The 25,000-nt window shown below is 40.5% G+C and overlaps 3 protein-coding genes across 3 annotated transcripts; all 3 read left to right on the top strand.

Moving 5' to 3' along the window:
• The first annotated feature begins 2,801 nt into the window (after nucleotides 1-2,801).
• LOC109425667 (NADH dehydrogenase [ubiquinone] iron-sulfur protein 3, mitochondrial) lies at nucleotides 2,802-3,937 on the top strand. Its single transcript, XM_019700930.3, has 3 exons — nucleotides 2,802-2,989; nucleotides 3,057-3,131; nucleotides 3,199-3,937. The coding sequence occupies exons 1-3, from the start codon at nucleotides 2,929-2,931 to the stop codon at nucleotides 3,855-3,857; spliced, it is 795 nt and encodes a 264-aa protein (XP_019556475.2). The 5' UTR covers nucleotides 2,802-2,928; the 3' UTR covers nucleotides 3,858-3,937.
• Nucleotides 3,938-11,192: 7,255 nt separating this feature from the next.
• LOC134284638 (uncharacterized) lies at nucleotides 11,193-13,204 on the top strand. The gene is made up of 3 exons (XM_062843639.1): nucleotides 11,193-11,656; nucleotides 11,718-12,844; nucleotides 12,921-13,204. Exons 2-3 carry the CDS (start codon nucleotides 12,184-12,186, stop codon nucleotides 13,202-13,204), a joined length of 945 nt encoding a protein of 314 aa, XP_062699623.1. The 5' UTR covers nucleotides 11,193-11,656; nucleotides 11,718-12,183.
• Nucleotides 13,205-13,977: 773 nt separating this feature from the next.
• Nucleotides 13,978-22,854, top strand: LOC109425666 (eukaryotic translation initiation factor eIF1; the record flags this gene model as incomplete). The annotated part of the gene is given in 2 exon segments (XM_062843638.1): nucleotides 13,978-14,283; nucleotides 22,697-22,854. Coding segments are annotated over 2 exon segments (186 nt in total), but the record flags the coding sequence as incomplete, so codon positions are not given.
• Nucleotides 22,855-25,000: the final 2,146 nt, after the last annotated feature.

Here is a 25,000-nt window from a genome sequence, read left to right as displayed (position 1 = left end):
AATCATGATTAAAATTTTTGTTAATCATTTTCCTCCCTTCCTACCTGCGCGTTCATGTCGCCGACAACGATTTTCACGTGACGCGGCGAGCACCCATCGTATGTTCGCTCTAACTGCGCGTAGAACGCTTCTTTCTCGTCATCGGGTCTCCCTTCGTGTTGTTGAGGTTGCAAGAAATAAATAATACAACAACACAGTTACTCAAACTTTTGCTCAAACAGCATCAAATTAGTCAAGAAATCATAATACCCACGCTGTTTGAACCATTTCATTGCAGAAATGGAGAATTGAACATCTCACCATACAAAAATCCAGCTCACTACTTTCAATCTAGTACTTCACTGATTGCCTCCTATTGTCCTATCGGTCCTACCTAGATAAACCATGTCATTTTCGGGGAAGTTTTTCGGCTTCGCAGTCATCAAACGACTAAATATCGTTCTTCATCCGACGTTTCGCTGTTTATTACACCTTCTTCAGGGAATTAAAACTCGCAATGGTTCTCGTTCTGTGGGCTCCGAGGTGGGCTCGGTTTTAGCATGATCCGTCTAAAATTTCCATGAAAATGTTGGCAAAAATCTCTGTAAAAACAAAAAAAAAAGTTTTTTAAAAATATCTGAATTCGGAAACACCTTCACTATCCAACCAACGGTCATTTTGTTTTGAATAAAATGACCGTTGGTTGGATAGTGAAGGTGTTTTCAAATTCAGGTATTTTTAAAAAAACGTTTTTTTTTTGTTGTTCAGAGAGATTTTTGCCAACACTTCTTTGGAAATTTTAGACGGATCATGCTAAAACCGAGCCCACAGAACGAGAACGATTGCGAGTTCTAATTCCCTGAAGAAGGTGCAATAAACACCGAAACGTCGGATGAAGAACGATATTTAGTCGTTTGATTGCGTTTGATGACTGCGAAGCTGAAAAACTTCCCCGGTTATATTGTCTATCCGGTTGGAATCAAGACAGACATTCAATCGAAAATTGCTATTTTCTTGGTCCACAAGTGTCGCAACTGTATCGCATCAAGTGCGCTGTGTTGCTGACAACAATGGGAAAAATGCGCACTACTTTTGACATGATTCAAAAACGTCGCGAGTTAGGTCGCGTCGCGACTTGATTGTGCGACGTCCGGGTTTGTGGCGGCCCGACAATACAGTTTTCAGTCGATAGCGCTCTACCATGTCGTGTTCTCAAGCGTAGCCTATAAATGTCAACCTAGTCATATACAAGTAACGTTGTTCAGTTAATAAAAAGCAGTCAGTTTTTGTCTAAAATGTCACGTCGAACGCATTGACGTCAACAATGCGTTTAAGTGTTCGCACGTTAGCTTCGAATCTATCAGCACAATTAGGTGCTGCAAATCTCCTTCCCACGAATAATTCTTCAGTCGATTTTAATTGCTTTATTTAAAGAAAATATGATCAACTAACATTGTAAAAAATCGAAAAACCGGCTACAACATTCATAAATTACTAATCAAAATCAACCGAGAAACGTGGAAAATAGAGCCCAAACAACATTTTGAAGTCAGCTGGCTGTAAAAGGTTCCAAAACCTGTCCCAAATCCTATAATACTTTTATTAGGATTTGTAACGATCATCAAAACCTTCTTAAATCCAACCGACTTGGAACTATTGCTTGGGAATAGACTCTATTGAGCCCCGGCAGTTTTTCCGTGTTTATCGAGCATGTCTGATGCATATGATCAGCCATACTCCACCTGCAGCAGCCGGTTCGTGATGAACCGTTGGAGGCGTTTTAAAGTGTTAAAAAGGTGATATGTTTCACTAAAGAACACTACAACAATAATCAAATTGAAACTCCTTCACTTTAATACCGTCAACCCCTGCGAACTTGGCCAGGGCTTATTTAGCCTCAAGTTTGATACTAAATACATACTAAATAGTGACGATATGGCTATTGCAGTGAATGAATTGAACAATGGATAACATTGTAAATAACACGATCTCTGTACAGCACAGGCCGCCGTTGGATTCAACTAGCCAGAGATGACGCCAACAATCGGGCGAGATCAAACAGATATTCTAAATGGATTGTTTTTACAAATGCAATAATTGCGCAACAAGTTCTATATCGTAAATCATACATAATATTGTTCTCTTGCCACGTTATATCGGAGACAATAGAGGACTTCCTTAGATTCAGCCAATACCAAATGATTCCCAGACAAGTTAACATTTACTAAATATGTTTGAATAATCAAGTTGTCGCTTTCCACCGTCTAGGAAGGTGAACTCTCTCCCGGTTAGTTTCCCAGTTGAAACAGATTTGAGCAGGAAATTTTAGAATAATTCTTAATTAACTTACCGATCACGGAACAACGATGGTTCCCGGTAGCCAATTTCCGAATGGCCATCGCTAGCAAAGTGCGACAGACACAGCTGCTGCAACTGGTTATGTCGGGTGGTGTCGTTCTCAACGAGCACCGGTCTGCCGGTGCCAAACTCGATTGCCGCTCGCCACCGCTCGGCAAGTTTGGGATTCCGCGGAAATTCCACCAGATATTCCTGATCGGAGGCGTCACAGCCGGGAACCGCGCAAATCATGGTTCCTGAACGAGAATTTACTGCTGTTTTCGCTATTTTTACAACACTTTTGGGAAAATTGCAGTTTCTAACTTACTCGAACGCCACAACAAAAACACTGATAGTACTGGGCGATGCGCTGTCTGTCAAAGTTTCAACTGCCGCACCGTTGGTAAAACGATGCGCGGTACTAGAACTTCCCGATGATTGTTTTCATTCATGCCACCCCTGATGAGAAATGTGACAGCCGATCGCTCCGCAATCCGTCATTTTTCGCCAGCCCAAACGGAATTACATAAAAGTGTGAAGTGGGAGCAGAGCTGAAAAACACTTCGTGAACTTATTTCCCGAATTTTCGTAACTTCCACGGCCTCTGGAACGATGGCATCGCTACTGCGTTCGATTTCCGCGGTGGCCCGCAGTGGCCTTCTAAGCGGAAATGGTAAGTTTCGTCCTCATACTGGGGGCTGATGTTTATATCGATGGGTTCTAATCAAAAATACTTCTAGCTCTATCCCGTGCAGCTGTAGCTCCATCGTCTTCTATCGTGCGATTCAAATCGGAAGCAGCCGCCGAAAGCCGACGTAAATAAAACCACCTTTCCCGGAATAATATTGCTCAGCAGTTCTAATTGTGACCCCCCTTTTTCAGCAACTGTCCGCAAGCCGGACGTTGTGGCCCGCTCGGATTTGGCCGACTTTGGCAAATACGTTGCCGAATGCCTGCCAAAGTACGTCCAGAAGGTGCAGCTCACCGCCGGTGACGAGCTGGAAGTGCTGATTGCCCCCGAGGGTGTCGTCCCAGTGCTCCAATTCCTGAAGGACCACCATCAGGCCCAGTTCGCAAACCTGGTGGACATCGCCGGCATGGACGTTCCCAGCCGTCAGTACCGATTCGAGGTAATCTACAACATCCTGTCGCTTCGGTACAACTCGCGAATCCGGGTTAAGACCTACACGGACGAGCTGACCCCTATTGATTCAGCCAACGAGGTGTTCAAGGCGGCCAACTGGTACGAGCGGGAGATCTGGGACATGTACGGCGTCTTCTTCGCCAACCATCCCGATCTGCGCCGGATTTTGACCGATTACGGCTTCGAGGGTCATCCGCAGCGGCGCGACTTCCCGCTGAGCGGCTACGTCGAGCTGCGGTACGACGATGAGAAGAAACGTGTTGTTTGTGAACCACTCGAGTTGGCACAGGAATTCCGCAAGTTTGACCTGTCGGCACCGTGGGAGCAGTTCCCGAACTTCCGCGATGCCAATCCACCCACCGAGGAGGTGCCTACCAAGCCGGAGGAAAAGAAGTAAGCAATGAATAAGGGGGAAGGGACCCGGTAAAAAAGCGATTATCGTTTGAAACTAAACGTAGATGTTTATTGAACCGATTATGCGAGTTGGATTTTTATGGTTACCGAAATGTTCATTACGAAAGGGGGTATCCATTGAGTACGGCACGCTAAAAACGGTAATTTTAATCTCCCTTATCGTGCACGTTTTTTTTTTTCGTACGTTTAGTACATTGCTTGTGTCACATTTGAGAACCACCTCTTCTCTTCTAAGAGTGACGTACAGAGGATAGACAAAATAATCGGGACAGAGAACATTTTTACTTAAAAAAAAAGTCATTTTTGGAGTGCACATATAGCCTTTCCAGTACACTTAGTGTACGAGAAAGGCAAAAAACAAGATCAAATAGGTAGCTGTTCCTTTTTGAAAAGTGCATCACATATTCTCAAATTTTCACTGTACGTTGATCAACTAATTTTGTATAAAAATTTGGAGAAGATCGGGCCAGGCTACAGTGTATCAAACAATTGTCCGTACAGCAATTTTTTGGTCAAAATAATTTTTCATTCAAATGTTTATTACTTTTTAATGCGTCAATCAAAAACGCTGAAACTTTGTCCAATTGTAAACCATATATTGAAGTTCCATTGGTAAAATTTTGAGCGAGAACGAATAAGTTTTCTGAAAGTTATGGAACTTTTAGAACAACTTATAAGATTTTTGAATACATTTTTAAAACATTATATCTCAAAATGTACTCGATGAAAAATTTTCAACTTTTTTATGTTACAGTTGATACCTAAGGCTTCCATATGCAGCTACTTTTGAGGTTTTATATTCACTAGAAAAAATATGAAAAATATGCTTATGTAGTTGACGATTTTCAAAAATTTACCATATTTTGCACATATAATCTGCCAAACGTTTTCCACCAATAAAAGTGCATTAACTAAACGAAAAATACATAGGACCTACTCTTCATATGTAGTTTAGTAGGTCCTGTATAAAAATATTACATTAAGAGAGTTTCAAAACGTTGAAAACACTTGGCACTTTTATTGATCAAAATATGATAAATTCTCAAATGGCACTCTGAACATATACAGATTTTTCATATTTTTTGTAGTGAATATAAAACCTCAAACGAAGCTGCATATGAAAGCCTTAGGTATAAGCTGTAGCACAAAAAAATTGAAAAAGTTTCATCGAGTACATACTAAGATATAATGTTTTAAAAATGTGTTCAAAAATCTTATAAGTTTTACTAAAAGTTCTATAACTTTCAGAAAACTTATTCGATCTCGCTCAAAATTTTACCAATGGAGCTTTAATATATGGTTCATGATTGATCAAAATTTCAACATATGTATTTGATTGATGTATTGCGCAGTTCCCACCCAACTGGACCCCTTTCGCAGTTGTATCAAATAGAATGGGGCGTTCCCTCAGAAAGCAACAAAAGAAACAGAGGTCACACTCAATACATATATTTTCTTTACATTTTCTATCACTTAACCCTGCTGTCTGATCAGAAGCACTTCCCTTTATCTTGCCCTCTTCTTATTTCTTCGCCTTCCAAGGCATCTCCACTGCCACAGCCATCACCGACTCTATCCACGCCGCATTCCGATGACTCCCACAGTAATCCAGCGCACCCGCGTGGCGCTTTTGTCTCTCCTCAAGACGCATCATAAAGCGCCTCGTCTTTCCTCGATCGGCTCCCTTTGCGCAGGGATGGTCTCGCATTTTATTCCACCCCCACTACGTTTTCTTTGTAACGTTCACGATAAGTTCCACTGGATGCGATCGAGCGAGATCCCGGTGAAGCGCTTAGCGATCATACGACCTACCGATTTGATCGACCGTCTGGCGAACTCTAAAGTCTGCTTCTCCACATCCCTGCTATCATGCACCGTCGGGCTGTAAGTCCGAAGTTGCGCCACCGACGAATTCCCGAACAGCTCACGAGAGAGTTCACAATCTCCGAATTCTCTCTCATAAAAGTAATCGTGTGGCATATTACCCGAAGGGCGAACGATCGATGATCACCTTCGTGCACGCGAATAGCTCAAATGCGAGGCAATGATTTCATGAGGCAGGGGTTTTCATACGCATGTGGTTTTCTTTTACAATAATCCATTTACAACACGATCTGTTACATCAAATAAAATAAAACGTTACACAGTTAGTATAAGTGCGGGATCGTGAATAAAACTGCGATTTTGCATCGAATCGTTTTGGTGTCTTCTGCGCACTTATTCAGCACTTTGTAATGCATAAGTGCGCAGAAGACACCGACACGATTCGATGCAAAATCGCAGTTTTATTCACGATCCCGCAGTTATACCGCAGACAGACGTTCTAGCTCGAACAAATTTATTCAAATTTTCTATGTAAATTTTCACTAGCGACACCTAGGCAACCGATTGCCACAGTGCAGTCGCGTGCAGTTGACAGTTTGAGAAACCACGTATTTCCAGCCGCTTACTTATCACCCAATTCACCACCCACCGAAAAATAAAATCAAAACAAACACTGTCAAAGTCATTCCTACATATGCGTCACATTCACAAAGATTTCCGAATACGGGTTAAGTTCATCCCAATGCAGTTTTATTCAAGCAAATCTATGTAAAATAAAAGTAATAATGTGTAAAATATTTTACAAGAGTCCTGCGCTAATTTGTGCAAAAGATTTTAGACATTAAATGAAAGTCATTTACTCTGCACAAATTACGTGGGAACATTTTTAGCGTGCAACACGTGCGGTCTTTTCCCGCCATCCGGCTGGAAGACGACCGTGGTGACAGTTGTTGGTCGCAACGCACATGTGAGGCAGCGATTGAATATGAACGTCGCTAACGCCATCTGTTCGCTGATTGCCACTTGGCAATTTGTGGCGGCCATGTTTTTTACACAAACTGCTGATTCAAACTTGAACGTCTGTCTGCGGTTATACTAACTGCGAAAGGGGTCCAGTGGGGTGGGAAAGGCGCAATACAAAAAAGTTATGATCATTTGAATGAAAAATTATTTTGATCAAAACATTGCTGTACGGACAGTTGTTTGATACACTGTATGTCTTAAGGGGCATCCATTAAGTACGTCACGCAAAATTTGGGAGTTTTAGACACCCCCCGGATAAAAAAATACCATTCATTACATGGTAAATAATATTATGGTGTTGTAACAATAAAATTTATCGTATTTTTATACGATATACGCAATATTATTCCGTGAGCTAAAGTGGCATTTCTCTTTCGTTTTTGTTTCTTCTTTCGCACCAAAGACATCAGGGTGCATTTATCTGTTATCCGACGTTTCCACTAGACCATAGGTTCCCAAACTTTTTTGGTTGGCGACCCCCTTAGCTACTGGTATAACTTTTCGCGACCCACCAGGGAAAAATGTGAACTTAAATACTAAAAAGAAGTTGAACTTTTTCACGAATCAAAAAAAGCTGCAATTTAACTATATCCTTACTATGACCATATGTACTTTAGGGTTAATGTAACCATCATCAACTAACAAATATTATGAAATAAAAACAAAATCCATACTTAAATCAATATCAATAGAGTGAAACTGTCTCTGGCGACCCCCCTTCAGATGGCCGGCGACCCCCCTGGGGGGTCGCGACCCACAGTTTGGGAAACTATGCACTAGACAGAAATGTCTTGCCATTTTGCTGGACAGATGTGTCATGACAGAAATGTTCTCTCGCTGTTTGCATGGAAAGCAGCGGTGTTGATCATTTCTGTTACATTTTCTCTTTCTGGCAGCAAAATGGCAAGACATTTCTGTCTAGTGGAGACGTGGGGTTAGTACACAGGGGCCTTGGGCATGTAGTACACAGCGTCAAATATTTTATTTATTTATTTGATTGACGTCAAATTAATAAAACAATTACAAGGAAAGAACTCAAGAAACAACATCAGTTTGAAGCGGAAAACGCAATGGGTTCGGCAACGGAATGCGGAAGCACTGCGGTATACGTACTAAAAAAATCCGCAAGTATGCCGCTGCGGCATAGCGGCATAGGCGCCAAATTGTGACGTAGGTGGGGGGGGCGAAGCTCTCCAAAATTGGACAAAATTCAACATTTTTCAGTCCAATGCACTAGTTTTCACGATAAATTGCATCGATATTTTCCGCATTTTATTGGTTTTGAAAGGCCTTGCCCCTCAACTACGTCACAAGTTGGCGCGTATGCGCTACGGCAAAACACAATGAGCACGGATATCCTGCGTTTAATTGGCTACTTTAGCGGTGTTGAGATAATTCCGTATTCTGAATCTGCATGCCAAACTTAGCTGAAATCCAAATTTTCATGAATTTTGATGCCCGGGAACCTATTTAAAAATCAATTTGAAGTTTGTATGGGAGCGATTTGATGAATCATCCCTCGTCGGATTTTGTACTGGGCGGAGCTGTCAAACAGTTGCCAAGCTGTCAAAAGGTGATTTGAAAAAAAAATCTCTTTGAAATTGATTTTAGGTATCAAAAATAAGTTCTAAAAATCTTAAAAAAAAATTATAGTGGCTCAGAAAAAGGTGCTCTTTCGTTCAAAAATATAAAATCATTGATTTTTTCTGGATTTAAAAACCCAATTTCAGAACAACTTCAGCTCGGTGAATATGTTTGTTTCCTGGAAGAAAGGAATTATGTGAGAATCTGCAGCATTGCTCTTGCTCTGTTTTGCTCTATCAACAGAAATCTGAGGTTTTCTGATTCTCGAAAATTCTAAAAGAGTTCTCTCAGGAGTTTCCCGCTATTTCCTCTAGAATGTCCCCCAGGAGTTCACGGAAATTCATCCAGAGGTGCTCTTCCAGTTCTTCCTCCAGGAGATTATCAGGAATTCTTCCGGATTTTCCCGGATATTCCCGTGGGAGTTCCCCGGAAATTCCTCCAGGAGTTCCCCGGGAATTCCTCAAGGAGTGTTCCGGAAATTCCTCCAGGGATTCCCCCGGGAAATCATCCAGAAATTATCAGGTTCTTCTTCCAGGAAACCCCCAATAAAACTTCCGGGAGTTCCCCGGGAATGCCTCCAGAAGTTCCCGTTAATTCCTTCAGGTGTTTGCCGGGAATATACCCAGGAGTTCCCCGTGAATTCTTGTAGGAGTTCCCCGGGATATCCTGCAGAAATTCCCCAATGAGTTTCCAAGTATTCCTCTAGGAGTTTCCCACAAACTCATCTAAAATTACCTCGGGAATTCCACCAGAAGTTCACCAATAATTCCACCAGGAATTTTCCGGCAGTTCCTCTGAAATTCCCGTGCAATTCTTCCAGAATTTCTGGAGGAATCCCCGAAGGAATTTATGGAGCAATCATCAGAGCATTTTCTGGAGTAAATCTGCAGAAAATCCTTTCGAGATTTCTCCAATAATTCCGCCGGAGATTCCTCCAAAAAATCCTCCGGAGATTCCTTCGGGAATTCTTTCGCAGATTCCTCCGGAAATTCTTCCAGACATTTCTCCGGAAATTTCTCCGGAGATTCCTCCAGAAATTCCTCCGGAGATTCCTCCAGGAATGCCTCCAGAGATTCTTCCAGGAATTCCTCTTCAAGGAATACCTCCGGGGATTCTTCCTGGAATTTATCCGGAGATTCCTCCAGAAATTTCTCCGGAGGTTCCTCCAGGAATTACTTCGGAGATTCCTTCAGGAATTCCTCCGGAGATTCCTCCTGGAATTCCCCCAATTCCTGCAGTAATTTCTTTGGAGATTCCTCCAGGATTTTCTTCGTAGATTCCTTCAGGAACCCTCCCAGAGATTCTTCCGAGGAATCCTCGGAGGAATTCCTAAAAGAATCCTCGGAGGAATTCCTGGACCTCCGTAGGAATTCCGGAAGAATATCCGGAGGAATTTTTGGAGCAATTTCTGGAGGAATCTCTGGAGGCATCCCTGAATGGGTACCTGGAGGAATTTCTGGAGGAATCTTTGGAGGAATTATTAGAGAAATTTCACTGATGCCTCTCTTGGTGTAATCTTAAAATGGCTAGTTTCCTGGAGTAATACCAGAAGAAACTATAGGAGGAACCCAAAAATTAACTCCTAGAGGAGATCTAGAAGGAGGTTCTGGAGGAATCCCAGAAGAAGTTGCTGGAGGAAGGATGCGAAATCCCAGAGAAAAACCTTCGTACGGAATGCCAGAAGATTCATCACAAAGAATCCTTCGTGAATCTTTATTAAATTTCCCGTGAAGCATTGTCCTAGTAGGTATTTCTTCAACAAATCCATAAATTAACCGCCAGAGTCCCAGCAGAATTCCTTCCATTGTAGTCCGAACGCCAAAATTGCAGAATTTTTAAATATTGCGGAGATTCCACCTGTTTAGACTCCTGCGCGAAAATTAGTTGCGTGGATTTTTCTTGCGTGGGCCCACAGATATAAAACCAGACCGCGTCCTGGTGAATATTTTACGTTGTGCTGTTAGGTACACATTTGGTGATAGTTTTGCATTGTAAACATATATTTATAACGCACCTACGCTGAAAATAAGCCTAATCATTTATTTGCCTCGGAATCTATAAATCTTCACAACGGGCAATAGTATCTAACCTTAGTTCTCTCTGTAATATGTACCATTAAAAGTTCCCACAGAATTCCAGCGCAATGTCTCTAATCAGTATTTTCCTTGGAAAGCTTCACAACTCCGTTGGAATCTTACTACATATCTGGATTTTCCCCAGAAGCCCACCCAAAAGTTTAAAATTGAATCAATTTCCCTACACGCGTGCGAAAAGTACATTTAAATTTCAATAACATTCCCTGAGGAAACGAACGAAATTTCTCTCCAAATCGTCCAAATCGTGAACAACAACCTGGTGTCATTTTCTTCACATCCTTCTTACAGTATCGTTTCGTTAAAATGCTGTCAGTTAAACAAATGTCAAAATTACTTACGGAAAAAGGTGAAATTTTACTTGAGCGCTCTACCATAGACTAATTTCAAGACCTCGATGTACCAAAGAAAACGATCAAATTTTCGGTGACCAGTCCGGTACCCAATAAATATTCATAACCGTGTATTTTTTTCCGTGTAAATTGCCTTTTGTGTAAATTTTATTTAGCGTGTTACACTGATCTGACAGCTCTGACAGTAAGGGACTAAACATAAATTACGAAAAGTGAGTACCGAGGATTGTTCACAATCTGCGAACTTGACTGCGGAAAAAATTGCGACCATGACGCCGCTGGCTCTACTTCGAGCTCTGCTTGGCAACAGGAAACTTACACACTTAAAATAAAGTACCGTATTCAGCTGTTCTATTTTCGGTAAAAGTTCAGATTACCGAATGTTCAGCAAAAAATTACCGAAGTTCCGCAAAAAATTACCGAACGTTCGGTAAAGTCTACCGAATCATCGGTAACGTTTACTAAACGTTCGGTAAAAAATAACTGTACTTCGGTAAAACTGTGCTGAGCTTCGGTAATCCGAACTTTTACCGAAAATAGAACAGCCGAACTCGAGCCGAACAAGGGACTCTAAAATAAGTGTGTAGCTTTAGCCAGTAGATTTTAAAAACTAAATGTCATCGAGTTTCTTTCCTCAAAACATCAGTATTGTTGTGACGCCGCACTCCGTAGAACAGCACGACCGCATTAACTGGCAGTCAGAATTCGAGTGGTAGTATTTTATCAACTGATCGAATGCATCGGTGTGTATGTTGCTTATTGAAAACAAAAACAAGGAGAAACAGTAGCGAGATAGAATATTAAAATCAAAAAGTTTAGGAATCCAATAAAGGATTTTATAGTGAAAATTGTCAAGAGTAGGTTTGCGAAGAATTGAATTTAGCGTTGTAATATATGTTTCGGAAGTAAGTAGTGAATTATGTTGTGCGCTAGATGAATTCATTCCCGTATTTGGATATTGTTTAGGAGTTTGTTGGAGGAGCAATACCGGCGGCGGTGAGCTGAAAAGGAAGCTGTAAGAGTTTGAGAAAGAGGAATGTAAAACCAAATATTGTAAGTCCCATTGAATTTGTTAAAATAAGTAAAAGTGAAATAAAGTTTTGTTGAGAACCACTGAACATCTCTCAACTCTCGCCGCTCTGCTTGCTCGCCGATAGCATTTCAATATGCGATCGGTTGATGCATAAAAGCGGAGATTAGAATTAGAAGTATTGTAGTCGTCCTACCATGTACGTGTCGCGTCATATTCATGTAATCTTTTATGTTAATAAAGTTACATTTTAATTTGTTTATTCGTTTACACCTGGAGTTTCATTACACTTCAATGTGTCTCGGCCACCCCGAACTCCAGGATGTAACAGTGGCGACGAGTAATTCGTAACCGTGCGTGCAGTGAGGAGCCGCGACGCGATCATTTTTCCGCGGAGAGAAGATGGACGACACAATGGACTTCACGAGGAGTGATCAAGCCCAGCGCCAGCCTTCAGTGTCATCGGCTGGACAGAACCTGCATCAGCATCAAGTGGGTCAGTGGCTACACTCGCCGGTTCTGCAATCAATACACCAGAACCAAAACACTCCATCATTCTCATCATCGTCATCACATCAACCCGTGGAAATTCATCCTCTACAGCACCATAACATCTATCAAAATCAGTACAGTCACTCGCATCAACGGCCAGCTGAATTCAATGAGCCATTCAGCAATCCGCCATTGTGTTATGCGCAGCCAGTAGTGGTACAACAAACACCACTGCCACCTTCTACCGTCCAGTTTTCACTCGGTCAGAAGCAGTCGGAGCAGATGCGAGAAGCTAGTGAAAGGTACTTCGAAGGTATGCAACAGCTGCTGCAGCTTCAGTACCAACATACCATGGAATTAATAAATCAGCAATTCCATTGGTTTTCGATGTATTGGAGTACCCGACAACAAGCACACAACCAGCAACAGTCGTCCCCGATCATCACGCAACTGCAAGGAACATCGTATCAAGCTCCATATCCAAACGTCGTCGCTCGCTACTACGGCAATAAACGAGCGACATCAGCAGAAGTCTTCAATGAACCAGCTGATTGTTCCCGCGCCGGCGACGGTAACGACGACTCAGTGTGATGAACAGCAGCAGCAGCAGAAACAACAATCAAAAACGCCTATCGCCGTACCTATAGCCCCCGGCGGCAGTGAAGAAAACGAACTCGAACACACACAACAGAGCGAATATACGGCAGAGGTGTCCAATTCGTACAACGTCGGATCACGTCGGGAGGCAATAATTATTTTCGAACCGATCAACACCAAAAGTGTCATCCAGGAATTTGATGTCTCAGCAGTGGAATATATCACCAGTTATCATCAGGGTAATCCAAAGTTTGTCCAACATTTCCTGGACCGGAATGGGCATCCCAGGGCATCCGATGGATTCAACAAGTGGACGTGTATCGGTATTCAGTGATGTTTTCGTGTGGATAGTCAACCATGGTGGAACCAGGATCAAGCTCCGATCATCGATCAGCTGTTCTCGTCAATATGATCCCTGACCATGCTATAAACACTGTCCACCATCACCGCTCTTCCCACGTCCGAAGACCGCTGCCATGGAAACATCGTCAACCATTCAGAGGGGGAGATGTTGAGAACCACTGAACATCTCTCAACTCTCGCCGCTCTGCTTGCTCGCCGATAGCATTTCAATATGCGATCGGTTGATGCACAAAAGCGGAGATTAGAATTAGAAGTATTGTAGTCGTCCTACCATGTACGTGTCGCGTCATAGTCATGTAATCTTTTATGTTAATAAAGTTACATTTTAATTTGTTTATTCGTTTACACCTGGAGTTTCATTACACTGCAATGTGTCTCGGCCACCCCGAACTCCAGGATGTAACAAGTTTAATTGCAGTTTGAGCTGCTACTAAGGCAAACACGGCTGCTACAAAAGGTTGGTTCATCACCCGAACAAGTATTCAATCTATATTATTTTCAATTGCAGAAGGTTTTAAAATATTACATCGGAGAAAGTTTTTCCATAGAAAAGGGTATAATAATTTGGGTTAGTTGGAAACCCCTTGATAAATAGACACTTTTCAAATGTTATCCGAGAATTATTTTTCCGCTATTTTATTCTCCGTGTTTCCGCTGAGTTTTGACATTTCGCACTGCAGTACTAGAATTGACATAAACGTCAATCCGCACCCACGAGCCAGCACACGACGGCGGACGACGAACGAACTCCCCAAGCCGAAGCGGGCCCGTTTCATTCAACATCGGTCAGGCAAGCCAGCAAGAAGCCACGCGTAGTGTGTGTGATTGAAATCACAAGTGCGAACAAAAGCAAAAAGCAAAGGAAGAAAACTTCACACAGGGAAGTAAAAGCATCAGCCAGCCCTCGTTTCCACGCCACTGTGAGTGAGTGATCAGAAAAAAAGCGGAATCCAAGTTTTCCCAGCGCGCGCCCATCGAAGGCAGAGCTTACTTTTCTTCTCCGTGTAAATTTTGTTTATCGTATGTCCATCCAGAATCTAAATACATTCGGTAAGTACTTTTTCCCCGGAACGGGATTCGGTGTGGGAAATTCCTTTGAATGGCTGCTGTTCGGTCGGTCGCGGTAGTGCGGATTCGTGTGTCTCGCGATATTCCAAGATGGCCGCTGCCTGTGTGCGGGGGTAATTGAAATGCTGACTGCGTTTCCTACCCACAGCAGCAGCACGGTCACGTTAGCGAAGAATGTGAATGCTTTTTATTCGATTGATTTGATGATGGGGCATCAAGACGAATGATAGATTGCTATTTCCAGAAAGATTGGATCTTCGTCGTCTTTAGTAGCTCCGTGTAGTGGACCAAGTGAATCATGCATCCGTGTTCAAATAGAATGCATTTCGCCTTGAGGGGTGCAGTGATATTGATTGCTTCTGGCCACGAATGAACGAGATTGTGCGCCTCGATCGAATGGTGTATTTTTGGGTCAACTTCCATCAGCTTATCTGATGGAGGAACATCATGGTGCAGCAGAGTGATGGAAAAGTACGTTGCGATGACGCATTCCATTTCCTGGGTTTCCTGTTTAGTGGATTCCACTACCTGCTGGCTATCTACTTTCTCTTCAATCGACTACCTTGATGAGTCGCCTTCCGCAAACCAATACCATTCCACACCACAGCACCGTATGGCTTGCCTGCCTTGCCTGGCCTAGAGTCGTGTGACGATGGCGAGGTGTTGGGGCGATTGTATTGGTGTGAAGGTGTGGGTAGCAAGGATAACGGGATGAAAGTTTTGCACTTTAATTTGGAATGGGATCTTTTAATAGCACTTCGCTCAGGTCGATAATGACAGCCACGTATCAAGTGTGTTCCATGCTATTATCAACTTCGAACCAAAATTAGGATCCAGTAGGTTGTCCCTTCTATACTCTGGAACCATCTATTTTTACATTATCCAAAAGATTGAAACTACGCATTACATACTTGCCGTGTACCAAGCCAAGCGTTTCCCAAACTCTGAGTTGCGTCCCACTGGTGGTTTGCCAGAGCTAGTTCAACATCTTTGAGCAACTATTATTATTAAGATAAGATGTGTTCGAATCTATCGGTGGGCACTAGAAATGCTGTTATATTGATTATATCACCTCTATTTACTCTAATAACCGCATGACTTCGTCATAGTCATTTTAACAGTTCGAGAGAGTATTACTTTCATACTCTTCCTTTGAGTAGTATTGAAGTCACCGAAAAAAGCCAATAAATGTTAATCAGAATATCACCTTTAGTTGTCCAATGAAGAAAGCAGTTCTTTGAGCTTTAGAATTCTTCTTTGGAATTGGAACAGCTGCTTGAGGTGAGAATTCTCTGTAAAAATGTTATGGTTATTTAGCAATTTGTAACAATATTTGCTCATTTTTCGATCATGACAACTATATTGCCACCTACTGTTTGTATTTTTTTCTGTTTAATAACAATTTATTTCGAACTTTTTTTTGGTTTACTCAAAATTGGAATTACTAAACAACGCCTGGTATTTTTTTGGTAATAAACAAAGCTTGAACAACAATTTGGAAGCCATTTGTAGTCTCAAAAATGGCAAAATTTGACCGTGTGAAGAAAATTAGCTCAAACTTATTGTAAAACTATCGATTTGGTAAATATTTTAAGAAATAATCAAATGATGGGTTGACATGAGCTGAACCACACAGTTTATATTATGGGTTAAGCCCTAATTCACTCTAAAATCTCTTTTCCTGCTTTTTGTCGAAGTCAAATAAAGAAAAGTACCCTAAACGGGCAGTGGCAAGAATATTGCCACCTAGATTTTTGAAACTTTTTTTCAAACAAAAATTGTTTCGTACATGCAATCATTTATATAATCATTTCCATAATAGTATGCGTTGACAACTCTTCTAGTTTTCTCGGCCTTATAAAGGGTTAAACAAGGCAATTACTTACAAATTGATGGATTTTGTTATTGCTTGAATCCTTTAAATTATGATTATATCCTCTTTATGTGTTAAATACAACGACTAGTCCAAATTTGCTTGGACCAGGTGAAAAATTAAATTTCAAAACAATACGGAAGTTTCCGTCATGACGCTTAATCATTACGATATGACCAGGGATGGGAACACTCGCTTGCAACCAGTTACATGCACTTGCTATTTTCTCAGCTCAGAAGCGTGCAATCAAGAAACGATGTATGGACAACTTTTGCCTTGTGATTTTGCCAAAACTTTGCCGAATAGAGTAGGGGTCGCACACGAATCCCAAGGTCAAGGATGTGAAAGCGACTCTCCTCGAGGTGAGTGTAATTTACATTCACCTCGTGGAGAGTTGCCTTCGCAGCTTCCTCACGACTTCGGTATGCGTGTGCGACCCTTGCTCTATTCAGCAAAGTTTTAGACGAAATCACAAGGTAAAAGTCATCCATACATCGTTTCTTGATTGCACGCTTCTGAGTTGAGAAAACTGCAAGTGAGTGTAACTCTTTGCAAGTGAGTGTTCCCATCCTTGGATATGACAATGTACAGGGCCGTTACAACAGTCGCGGTTTTCGCGGATTTATGTGCCACGACGCGGATTTCGCGGATCCATCATTTTTGGTCGCGATTTTCGCGGATTTGTCTGAATTTAGTCGCGCATTTCGCGAATGCGTGGCTGTATCTGTATGCAAGAATGGGAACACTCTCTTGCAAAGAGTTACACTCACTTGCTGTTTTCTCAGCTCAAAAGCACGCAATCAAAAAACGAAGTATGGACGACTTTTGTCTTGTGGTTTTGTCTAAAAGTTTGCAAAATAGAGTAGGAGTCGCACACGAATATCGAAGTCGTGAGGGAGCTGCGAAGGAAACTTTCCACGAGGTGAATGTAAATTACACTCACCTCGTGGAGAGTCGCTTTTACAGCTCTGTCACGACTTTGAAATGCGTGAGCGACCCCTGCTCTATTCGACAAACTTTTAGACAAAACCACAAGCCAAAAGTCGTCCATGCATCGTTTGTTGATTGCACGCTTCTGAACTGAGAAAATAGCAAGTGAGTGTAACTCTTTGCAAGTGAGTGTTCTCATCCCTGTCTGTATGGCTTTGAACAATTTAAAATCGCGTCGCAGTTGCGTTCCAGCAAATATACCTACCATGTTGTAATTTATTTCAAAGCTGATTCAAATTTCTCTCAATCTTATTTCTTTCGCAACTTCTGTCAAACGTTATCTTTTGCAGCTTCTATTTAGTTACTGTTTGTAACTAATTAGATTGCCAAACTAAATTGAAAATCACAACTTCTCCAAAAAGTCGAAAGTTTTTTATATTGAATGACTGCAGATTCACATTTTTTTTTTTTTGCGAAGAAAGGGTCGCGCAATTTCATTGAAACGATCTTATGGCTTCACAGGAAAACAATATGAAGAGATAAGAGCACCTTTAACGGTGCGCTTCTATACCCCGTTTGGCAGCCCTCCATCATTGCAGCAAACTTTACCGGTCGCTGCTGGATGCGCTCGCAAAATAGTAGCGCTATGGGTGGGTGACCAAATATAGTAGCGGGACAGTTGCGCTGCTAAAAATTATATGGGAATATGACAGCCCTCCCGATACGAATCAAGGTGACTGATTTGATTGCTACCGGTGTGGAAAAGGGTGGTTAAGTCAAAATGGTAGCGCTGCGTGGGTTACTCGAATAGTAGCCGCCGTTAATGTTGCTCTAAGTGGTATCTGTACTATTTTTCGATATGGTATTGGGTTTCTTGTTAATGTTTAGACTACTGCGATAATTTGAGAATCCATCATCCAGCGATATTTCACACTAACCAAACTTATTTTGTTTACCTGTTGTGTATGCGAAGCCTCTGTCATGAACTCAACCGAACTTCTGTACGCTAGCCACTGCGAAGTCGTGTGCGAAATTCGACTGTGATAATAATGAATTGGGATTGAGTCTAAATGGGTGCAAATGTCGCAATATTTCCCTGAAATCATTTTCTCACCAAACTCGAAAAAAGGATAAAAATTTCTGCTGAGATATCGCAGAGTTTCAGTTGTAGATTGTTTGTTCTGTATCTATAGGCTCATTTCTATGATATAGTGTAATATCCGGCATTTGGACCCAAACTATTTTAAAAACATGGCTCTAAGACATCTCAATTTTAAATAAAATAAGTTATACTGAACAGATCATTTTGCAAAGTTAAACTCGTGCGATTTTGTTGAAATTCATAGATTTTGTAAAAACAGAGACGATCTAAGCTTTATTTTTCTGTCTTTATTATTTAGACTTGAAAATGGAACTGGACAAATAAATGGTCAGTCAAATCAAGTCAAACTAGAATGCACTTCTCCATAGGAGCCAATCCAAAAAGCTCGTCACGATAAACCCCAAGAAACCCCAACAACGGTTAGAGGTCTCAACAAAAGGGATTTCAATATCTACACCAGTCTAATAACTGGCCACTACTGACCCTGCAGATACCATCTACAAAAGATCGGAGCAATCCAAACCTCAAATTATTGTGAGGAGGAGAAATAAACATCAGAACACATCCTCTGGGGTCTCCAGTTAGTCTAGTGGTTAAGGCTATGGATCGCCAATCCGGAGACGGCGGGTTCGATTCCCGTTCCCGTCGGGAAAGTTTTCTCGACTCCCTGGGCATAGTGTATCATTGTCCTTGCCGCAAAATATACAACTTCATGCAAAGAATGCCCTTCAATTAATAACTGTGGAAGTGCTCAAAGAACACTATGTTGAAGTGAGGCAGGTCAAGTTCCAGTGGGGACGTAGAGCCATAAAGAAGAAGAACACATCCTCTGCTATTACAGTTCACTTTTTTCACGACTTTTTAGATGTGTATTAAAACTCGGTGGGAATACTGTCTTTCAAAAAATCGCCTCTCATCAACGCTACTGTACATCAGATGACTCACAAAATACTTTTGTTCATTCATGGTAGGCATGTTGATCACAGCTTTAAGTTAAATTTTATATTCAGGCCACAAATTCAGGCTCGAATTCCTATTCGAGCAATAATTCCAGAAGAACTTCCCGAAATGAGTTCCAAGAGGAATTCCGGAAGAAGTTCCCGAAGAAATCCAGGAAGGAGTTCCTAAAGAATTCTAGAAGCAATACCTGACAAAAGCACAGAAAAAAATCCGAAGAATCCCTGATAGAATCCTGGAAGTAGTTCCTGGAGGAATCACGTAAGAGGCTCTTGGAGAAATCCTGGAAGAAGTTCCCGGTGGAATTACTGTAGGAATCTCAGAGAAAAATCTTAAATCAATTTAAGAAGTTTCTGAAGGAATCCCGGAAGGAACTCTGGCAAAAATTCCGAAGAAGTTTCTGGAGGAAAGTTTTTGTGAGATTCCTGGAAGGATCTCAGCAAGAATTTTTGAAGAAATCCCAGAAGGAACTCCGGTACAAATCCTGCTTATGATGCCTGGAAGGATCTCAGAAGGAACTCCGACAGGAATCTCGCGTATGATTCCTGGAAGGAAACCTTGACCTAATTTTGGAAGGAGTTTCTGAAGGTATCTCGGAACAAATTCCTTAAGCAGTCCCCGAGAGAACTCCCTGAGGAATCCCGTGTAAAATTGATAGAATTCCCAGCAATACCTTCTGGAAGTAAAAAAAAAACTTCTGAAGATATTCTAAAAGAAACTATTAGGAGTATCTAGGATGGAATTCCTGGAGGATGAAGAAATCTAGGAATTTCTGGAGTAATCTCAGAAGGTATTCCTTAACCTTCCTTTTGCATCACGTTGGGAACAGCTCGCCGACGTAGTGTACGGTTTGGGTAAAAAGTGACCCTAATGCCAAAGGAGGATCAAAAAGCTCTGGAAGAATCTTGGAAGTAGCTTCTGGAGGAATCCCAGCAAGAGCTCTTGAAGGAATTACAGACGAAATCTGAGAAGAATCTCCTGGAAGAACCCCAGAATTTCAACGTGAAACTCTTGGAAGAGTCCTAAAACAAATTTGTAGGGAAATTGCGAAGTATTTCTTTTAGGAATCCCAGAAGGACCTCCTTATCATAGCAACCGCGGCTTGCAGTGCCCTATTCGCTTGATGTTGTTATTCGTTGCTGTTCGTTCGCAGTTTGGATCGGAAGCGAGAGATTGCATGTTGAATAACAGAATAAGGGAGCGATCGGAAAGGCTGTTACCGTAAAACGGGGTATCATTGATCAGCGGGGTAACATTGATCGGCTTGACCGGCCTCATGAAATGTTCAAACAAGCATTTTACATTGATCAGTTTCAGCTATCGAATGGTATATAGTAATCTGCTATCATTGAGCTATTAAATGACATGCAATTAATGAAAATTGAATTTCATAAACATTGAAATGAATCGATTTTTTCATAACTGTGTTCCTTAACGAAATGAGATACATTGTCAAACATTCATGCTTGGCGTGAATACTACAATATGAGATTAAAAATCACTGTATTACTTCAATATGATAATCCTAGAGTTGGATTTAATAAACGAACTTTTTTATGAAAACACTCTTTTTGCATGAAATATATGATTTATTGAAAATAGACTATCAATTGCTTAAATCATTGCCTACCTTTAGGCGTTATTCGCGGTTTGGAAGATTTTAATCCTAAAATAACTCAAAAAGTACAAAACTTGTAAGAATTTGGGCAACATATTCGAAATCAGCGGCCCCGAATTTAGTAAGTAAGGATATTTTCAACACAAACGAACCCCAAATCAACAAAATCAAAAATTAAATTTAAACATATTTTAAAGTTTTACAATCCTTTTTCCGGTAGCTTAACACATATTCAGAGGGTCTGTACTTGTTTTAAAAATATAAAACATGTAACGTTTGCTTTAACAAGAGAATTATTTAAGAAAGATCGAAAATTCTGATCAATGTTACCCTGGATTACGATACCTATGATCATTTTCAGGTCAAATTGACGATACGCATGATTTTTTTTATATGTTCGAAGCAATGCTTGATAGCGACATGGTATATTTTTGCGGAAAATTATACATTAAAATGTTATTTCATTTATTGTTACACCAAACGGTCATTATGCCAAACGAGGTAGACTTGATTGTATTTATTAGATCCTAAGTAACAATTCCTTTATTTTCGCTAATCATGGTCGTCGCCATATTGAAGAATTAGCTGACGTGAATGGAAAATAGTTGTTTTTGCTCAAACAAGCAATGAATTGATAATGTGCCGCCATTTCCATAACATGCTGACACAAATAACTTTCTCAGCTTAGTTTTCTTGTGATTCGCGACAGTTTTACTAAATTGGTTAATTGATTTATTTTATTCCAAGTTGATAATATTCACCATTTTCGAAGCGCATTAATTTTATGTTTCTGCAACCCCAATATTCACGGTAAAATTGAATGTGCATAAGCTTATCAACACAATAACTACTAAAATTTTATTTTGAAACGATCGCTTTCTACCTATGAATGATGTTTCCTCCTGAACTTTACGTGCCATCGAAGAAGCTTCTCGGCATCTGGAGCTGTCATAATTTTCGCTGAAAAAAAAAAACAACAACAACCATCATATATAACCTCTTTTCAAGAATGGAAAAAAAATCAACTAGGTTTTAAAACAAAACTCTTAATACGATTTGCAAAACCTCTCCGAGAGTGGTCCACTTCGCCGGAAGATGCTCTTAAAGAGGTTATCAAGAGGTTTTGAAGTATAAATTAGTTTTATTGCGAGTTTTATAAAATTGGTCATGAAGATCTCTTATAGAGCCGAACAAAACTTCAAATGTTACTTGGGATGGGCTCGTTTCAGTAGGTCACAATCTTAAATTATTTGAGAACCCCTGTTAAATGCGATATAGTAATTTGCCTTCAAAAATAACCAGTTATTAATTATAAAAATTACTGTATTACTAAATTTTTGGTTATCACGGATAGACGAGTTCCTAAAAAGGTTGTTGATTCAACTATTGCTTGCTTTGAATTTATACCGATACACTTGATGAACCTAGGGTGCAATAGACTGTCCCCGTCCAATCAATTTCGCATTAGCTCATGTGCGTAACGCAATTTAGCGTATTCCACTCCACCACTCGATTCACTCTATACATCGTCGTCTGCCTTGCACAGTTTGTGAAATTCCACCAAACTAAGACGCAAAAGCGGCGGCAGCTTCTTGCTTCTTGTTATTTATTGTATAGGCAGCCGACCCTGCCTGTCGTGATCGTGAGTCAGCTTGAATCAACCGCAACGCGCAGTCATTTAACAGCAGTCCCCACTTGAACGTTTACTACAACTACCCCGACTGATTGAATAACGGACTTTTGTAGTATACCACCGAATAGTAGTGTACCTTATATGAGTTGGTGTGTGATTGCTCATTCGGTGCAATCGAATACATACAGAGTTCTTTGTTGTTCACTCAGTGCACTTCAATGCATTTCATCACATTATTAATCATTCTTTGTTTTTCTTCTCTTCTACCTACCGCGCGTCTAGACCCATTTGCGGATGCAATAAAGGGTGCTGATGATGATGTACAAGACGGACTCGTGCACATAAGAATCCAGCAGAGAAATGGTCGCAAAACACTAACCACTGTCCAGGGCCTGTCAGCGGAGTACGACCTGAAGAAGATCGTGCGAGCATGTAAGAAGGTGAGTGATGCTGTTTGTTTACGTCACGCTAAATTTGAATTTTTGACAAACCCCCTCCCCCTCATACGGGGTTTTCCCATACCTTATACATTGCTTGTAACACTTTTACAAACCCCCCCTTCCCCCTAGAACCGTGACGTACTTCATGGATGGCCCCGAAACTACTAATTAAAAATTTCCAATTTTACACATTGATGTGGTACGACAGACGAATCAGCCAAGGGCTGAAAGTCTCTATAATATAGCTAAATCAATCAATCAATTCGAAGACCTACATTGAACTTTAAATGCTTGTATAGAACGTAGGCTTTATTCAGAATTTTCCACTCTCAAAAGTATGTGGTTCATGGACGACGCTGAATAAATAATAGCCTTTCTTAAGTACGTAAGCGCATGAATGAAGATCGGAAGTAAATCCGTTATAAATTCAAATATGTGACAAGCGTTCAAACTAGAGGTTGCCTTGAACGACCTTGATCTTGACTACAGCTACTACTGTTTCATTCCATTGTCGATTGTATAGTACCGTGGGGTGCCCTAATTTCGTGCGGGCCCAAACTTCGTTAACTTCTGACATCTGAGGGCATTATTATCTAATTAACAGCGGAATCATCCAAAATTTGCAATAACCTCAAAACTGCATTTGATCTCAATACAATTCACAAAAAAAGAAATGAAAAATTTGATTTATGTCAAAGTTTGAAAAATAAATTGCAAATGTATGCAAATAGCAGATGCCATATTTAGAGATACGAGAAAATCAACACTCACGGAAGTGAACAAATATTTCGATCTTTATCAAAGGTAAATATTCCAATTTATGTTTGATTATTTCAATTTAATATGTTTTATTATAATACGCAATAAAATTACTTAAAAATGTTATTTTCTTATTTTGTTTCAACATTTTTGTTGTTGGCGAAATTAGGAACCCACAATTTGTATGGGTGCCTAATTTCGTGCACTCTTTTTCATAACTTTGTTTTAGAAGTTCATGTGTACACAAATGGCTACACAGCCATCCTATGATTCGATTATTAATAATAGTTCTAATAACTATTTTAATTGGTTTAAAATTAGCTAGGGACTGCGCATAAACTACGTAAAAAAAAACAAATTTATAAATGTGGGAATAATAAGTAAGCTCGGGATGATTTTATTTACCCAAACATTGGGGGTAGTAGCTTACAGCCGCTAGTTTCATTCAAGCAACTTATTGCCGTAAGCCTTATTGTCAGAACACAAATTTGGAAGACGACAGTTTACTAGAACTAACCTCCCGAGGAATGTGCCTATTAATGGCACATAATAGAAAGGTAAAAAGCTACAATTAAAAAAATGTAAAAAAAGTAATTCACATTACTGACCTTTACTGATGGGTTAGTGAACATTTGATTCAAATAGTAAACAATATATTGTTTTATTAGGATTTGAATAAAAGAGCAAAACAAACGTCGAAAATAATAACCCTTAAAACTACAGATTTTGGAAATTTTAATGTAAACATCCGAGACGAACATGGGAAACAGCAAATATTCGCTCATATTTCGTCACAAACATCGATTTAATCTACACTCTATGGTTTCATTGGTATTGTACGAGCATTCTACGTTTTGAAAATTAACATATTTAGGCGAATTCTACGTCTTTTAGAGTGAGCGAAATTTGGACCCATTTTGAACGAAATTTGTCACCCGTAACGTGGGTAGATCACCTTAGAATGGTGCGTTGCGGTGTAAGATCTACCAAATCAAATTTTGATCTTGATATTTATCGTATTTTTAAATATACCAAGATCAAAGTTTGATGCTGTTTTTTTGTGTTTTGTAGTATTTGTGTTTCAATGTACTGCTAATTAATATTTTATTTCAGTAGGATTCAGGTAAATGTATCGTACGATATAAATAATATTTTAAAAATATGTAACTGTGGCGAACGTATCACTAATATGTAGCTTATTTGACGTACGATGTTAATATTATTTTATATTTCAGTTCAGATTATCAACCGAAGAATCTGGTAATTCAACCGAATGCCATCAAGAAGACGAGGAATCCAGGATGAATCGGGCAGACAACGGATTCGAAGAAGACTAACAATGGTGTGCCTGAACGTTGACCAAGCGTATCATCTGGAGTTTACCCTT

Source organism: Aedes albopictus, unplaced genomic scaffold (genome assembly GCF_035046485.1).
Source record: "Aedes albopictus strain Foshan unplaced genomic scaffold, AalbF5 HiC_scaffold_391, whole genome shotgun sequence".
In the NCBI taxonomy this organism is placed as follows: Eukaryota; Metazoa; Arthropoda; class Insecta; order Diptera; family Culicidae; genus Aedes; species Aedes albopictus.
This window is presented reverse-complemented; position numbering and strand designations above follow the sequence as displayed.

Coding starts and splice junctions, on each gene's coding strand:
- LOC109425667 (XM_019700930.3), top strand. CDS start 2,929: ATGGCATCGCTACTGCGTTCGATTTCCGCGGTGGCCCGCAGTGGCCTT. Junction 2,990..3,056: donor TGGCCTTCTAAGCGGAAATG/GTAAGTTTCGTC, acceptor AAATACTTCTAG/CTCTATCCCGTGCAGCTGTA. Junction 3,132..3,198: donor AGCAGCCGCCGAAAGCCGAC/GTAAATAAAACC, acceptor CCCCTTTTTCAG/CAACTGTCCGCAAGCCGGAC.
- LOC134284638 (XM_062843639.1), top strand. CDS start 12,184: ATGGACGACACAATGGACTTCACGAGGAGTGATCAAGCCCAGCGCCAG. Junction 12,845..12,920: donor TTGTTCCCGCGCCGGCGACG/GTAACGACGACT, acceptor CCGTACCTATAG/CCCCCGGCGGCAGTGAAGAA.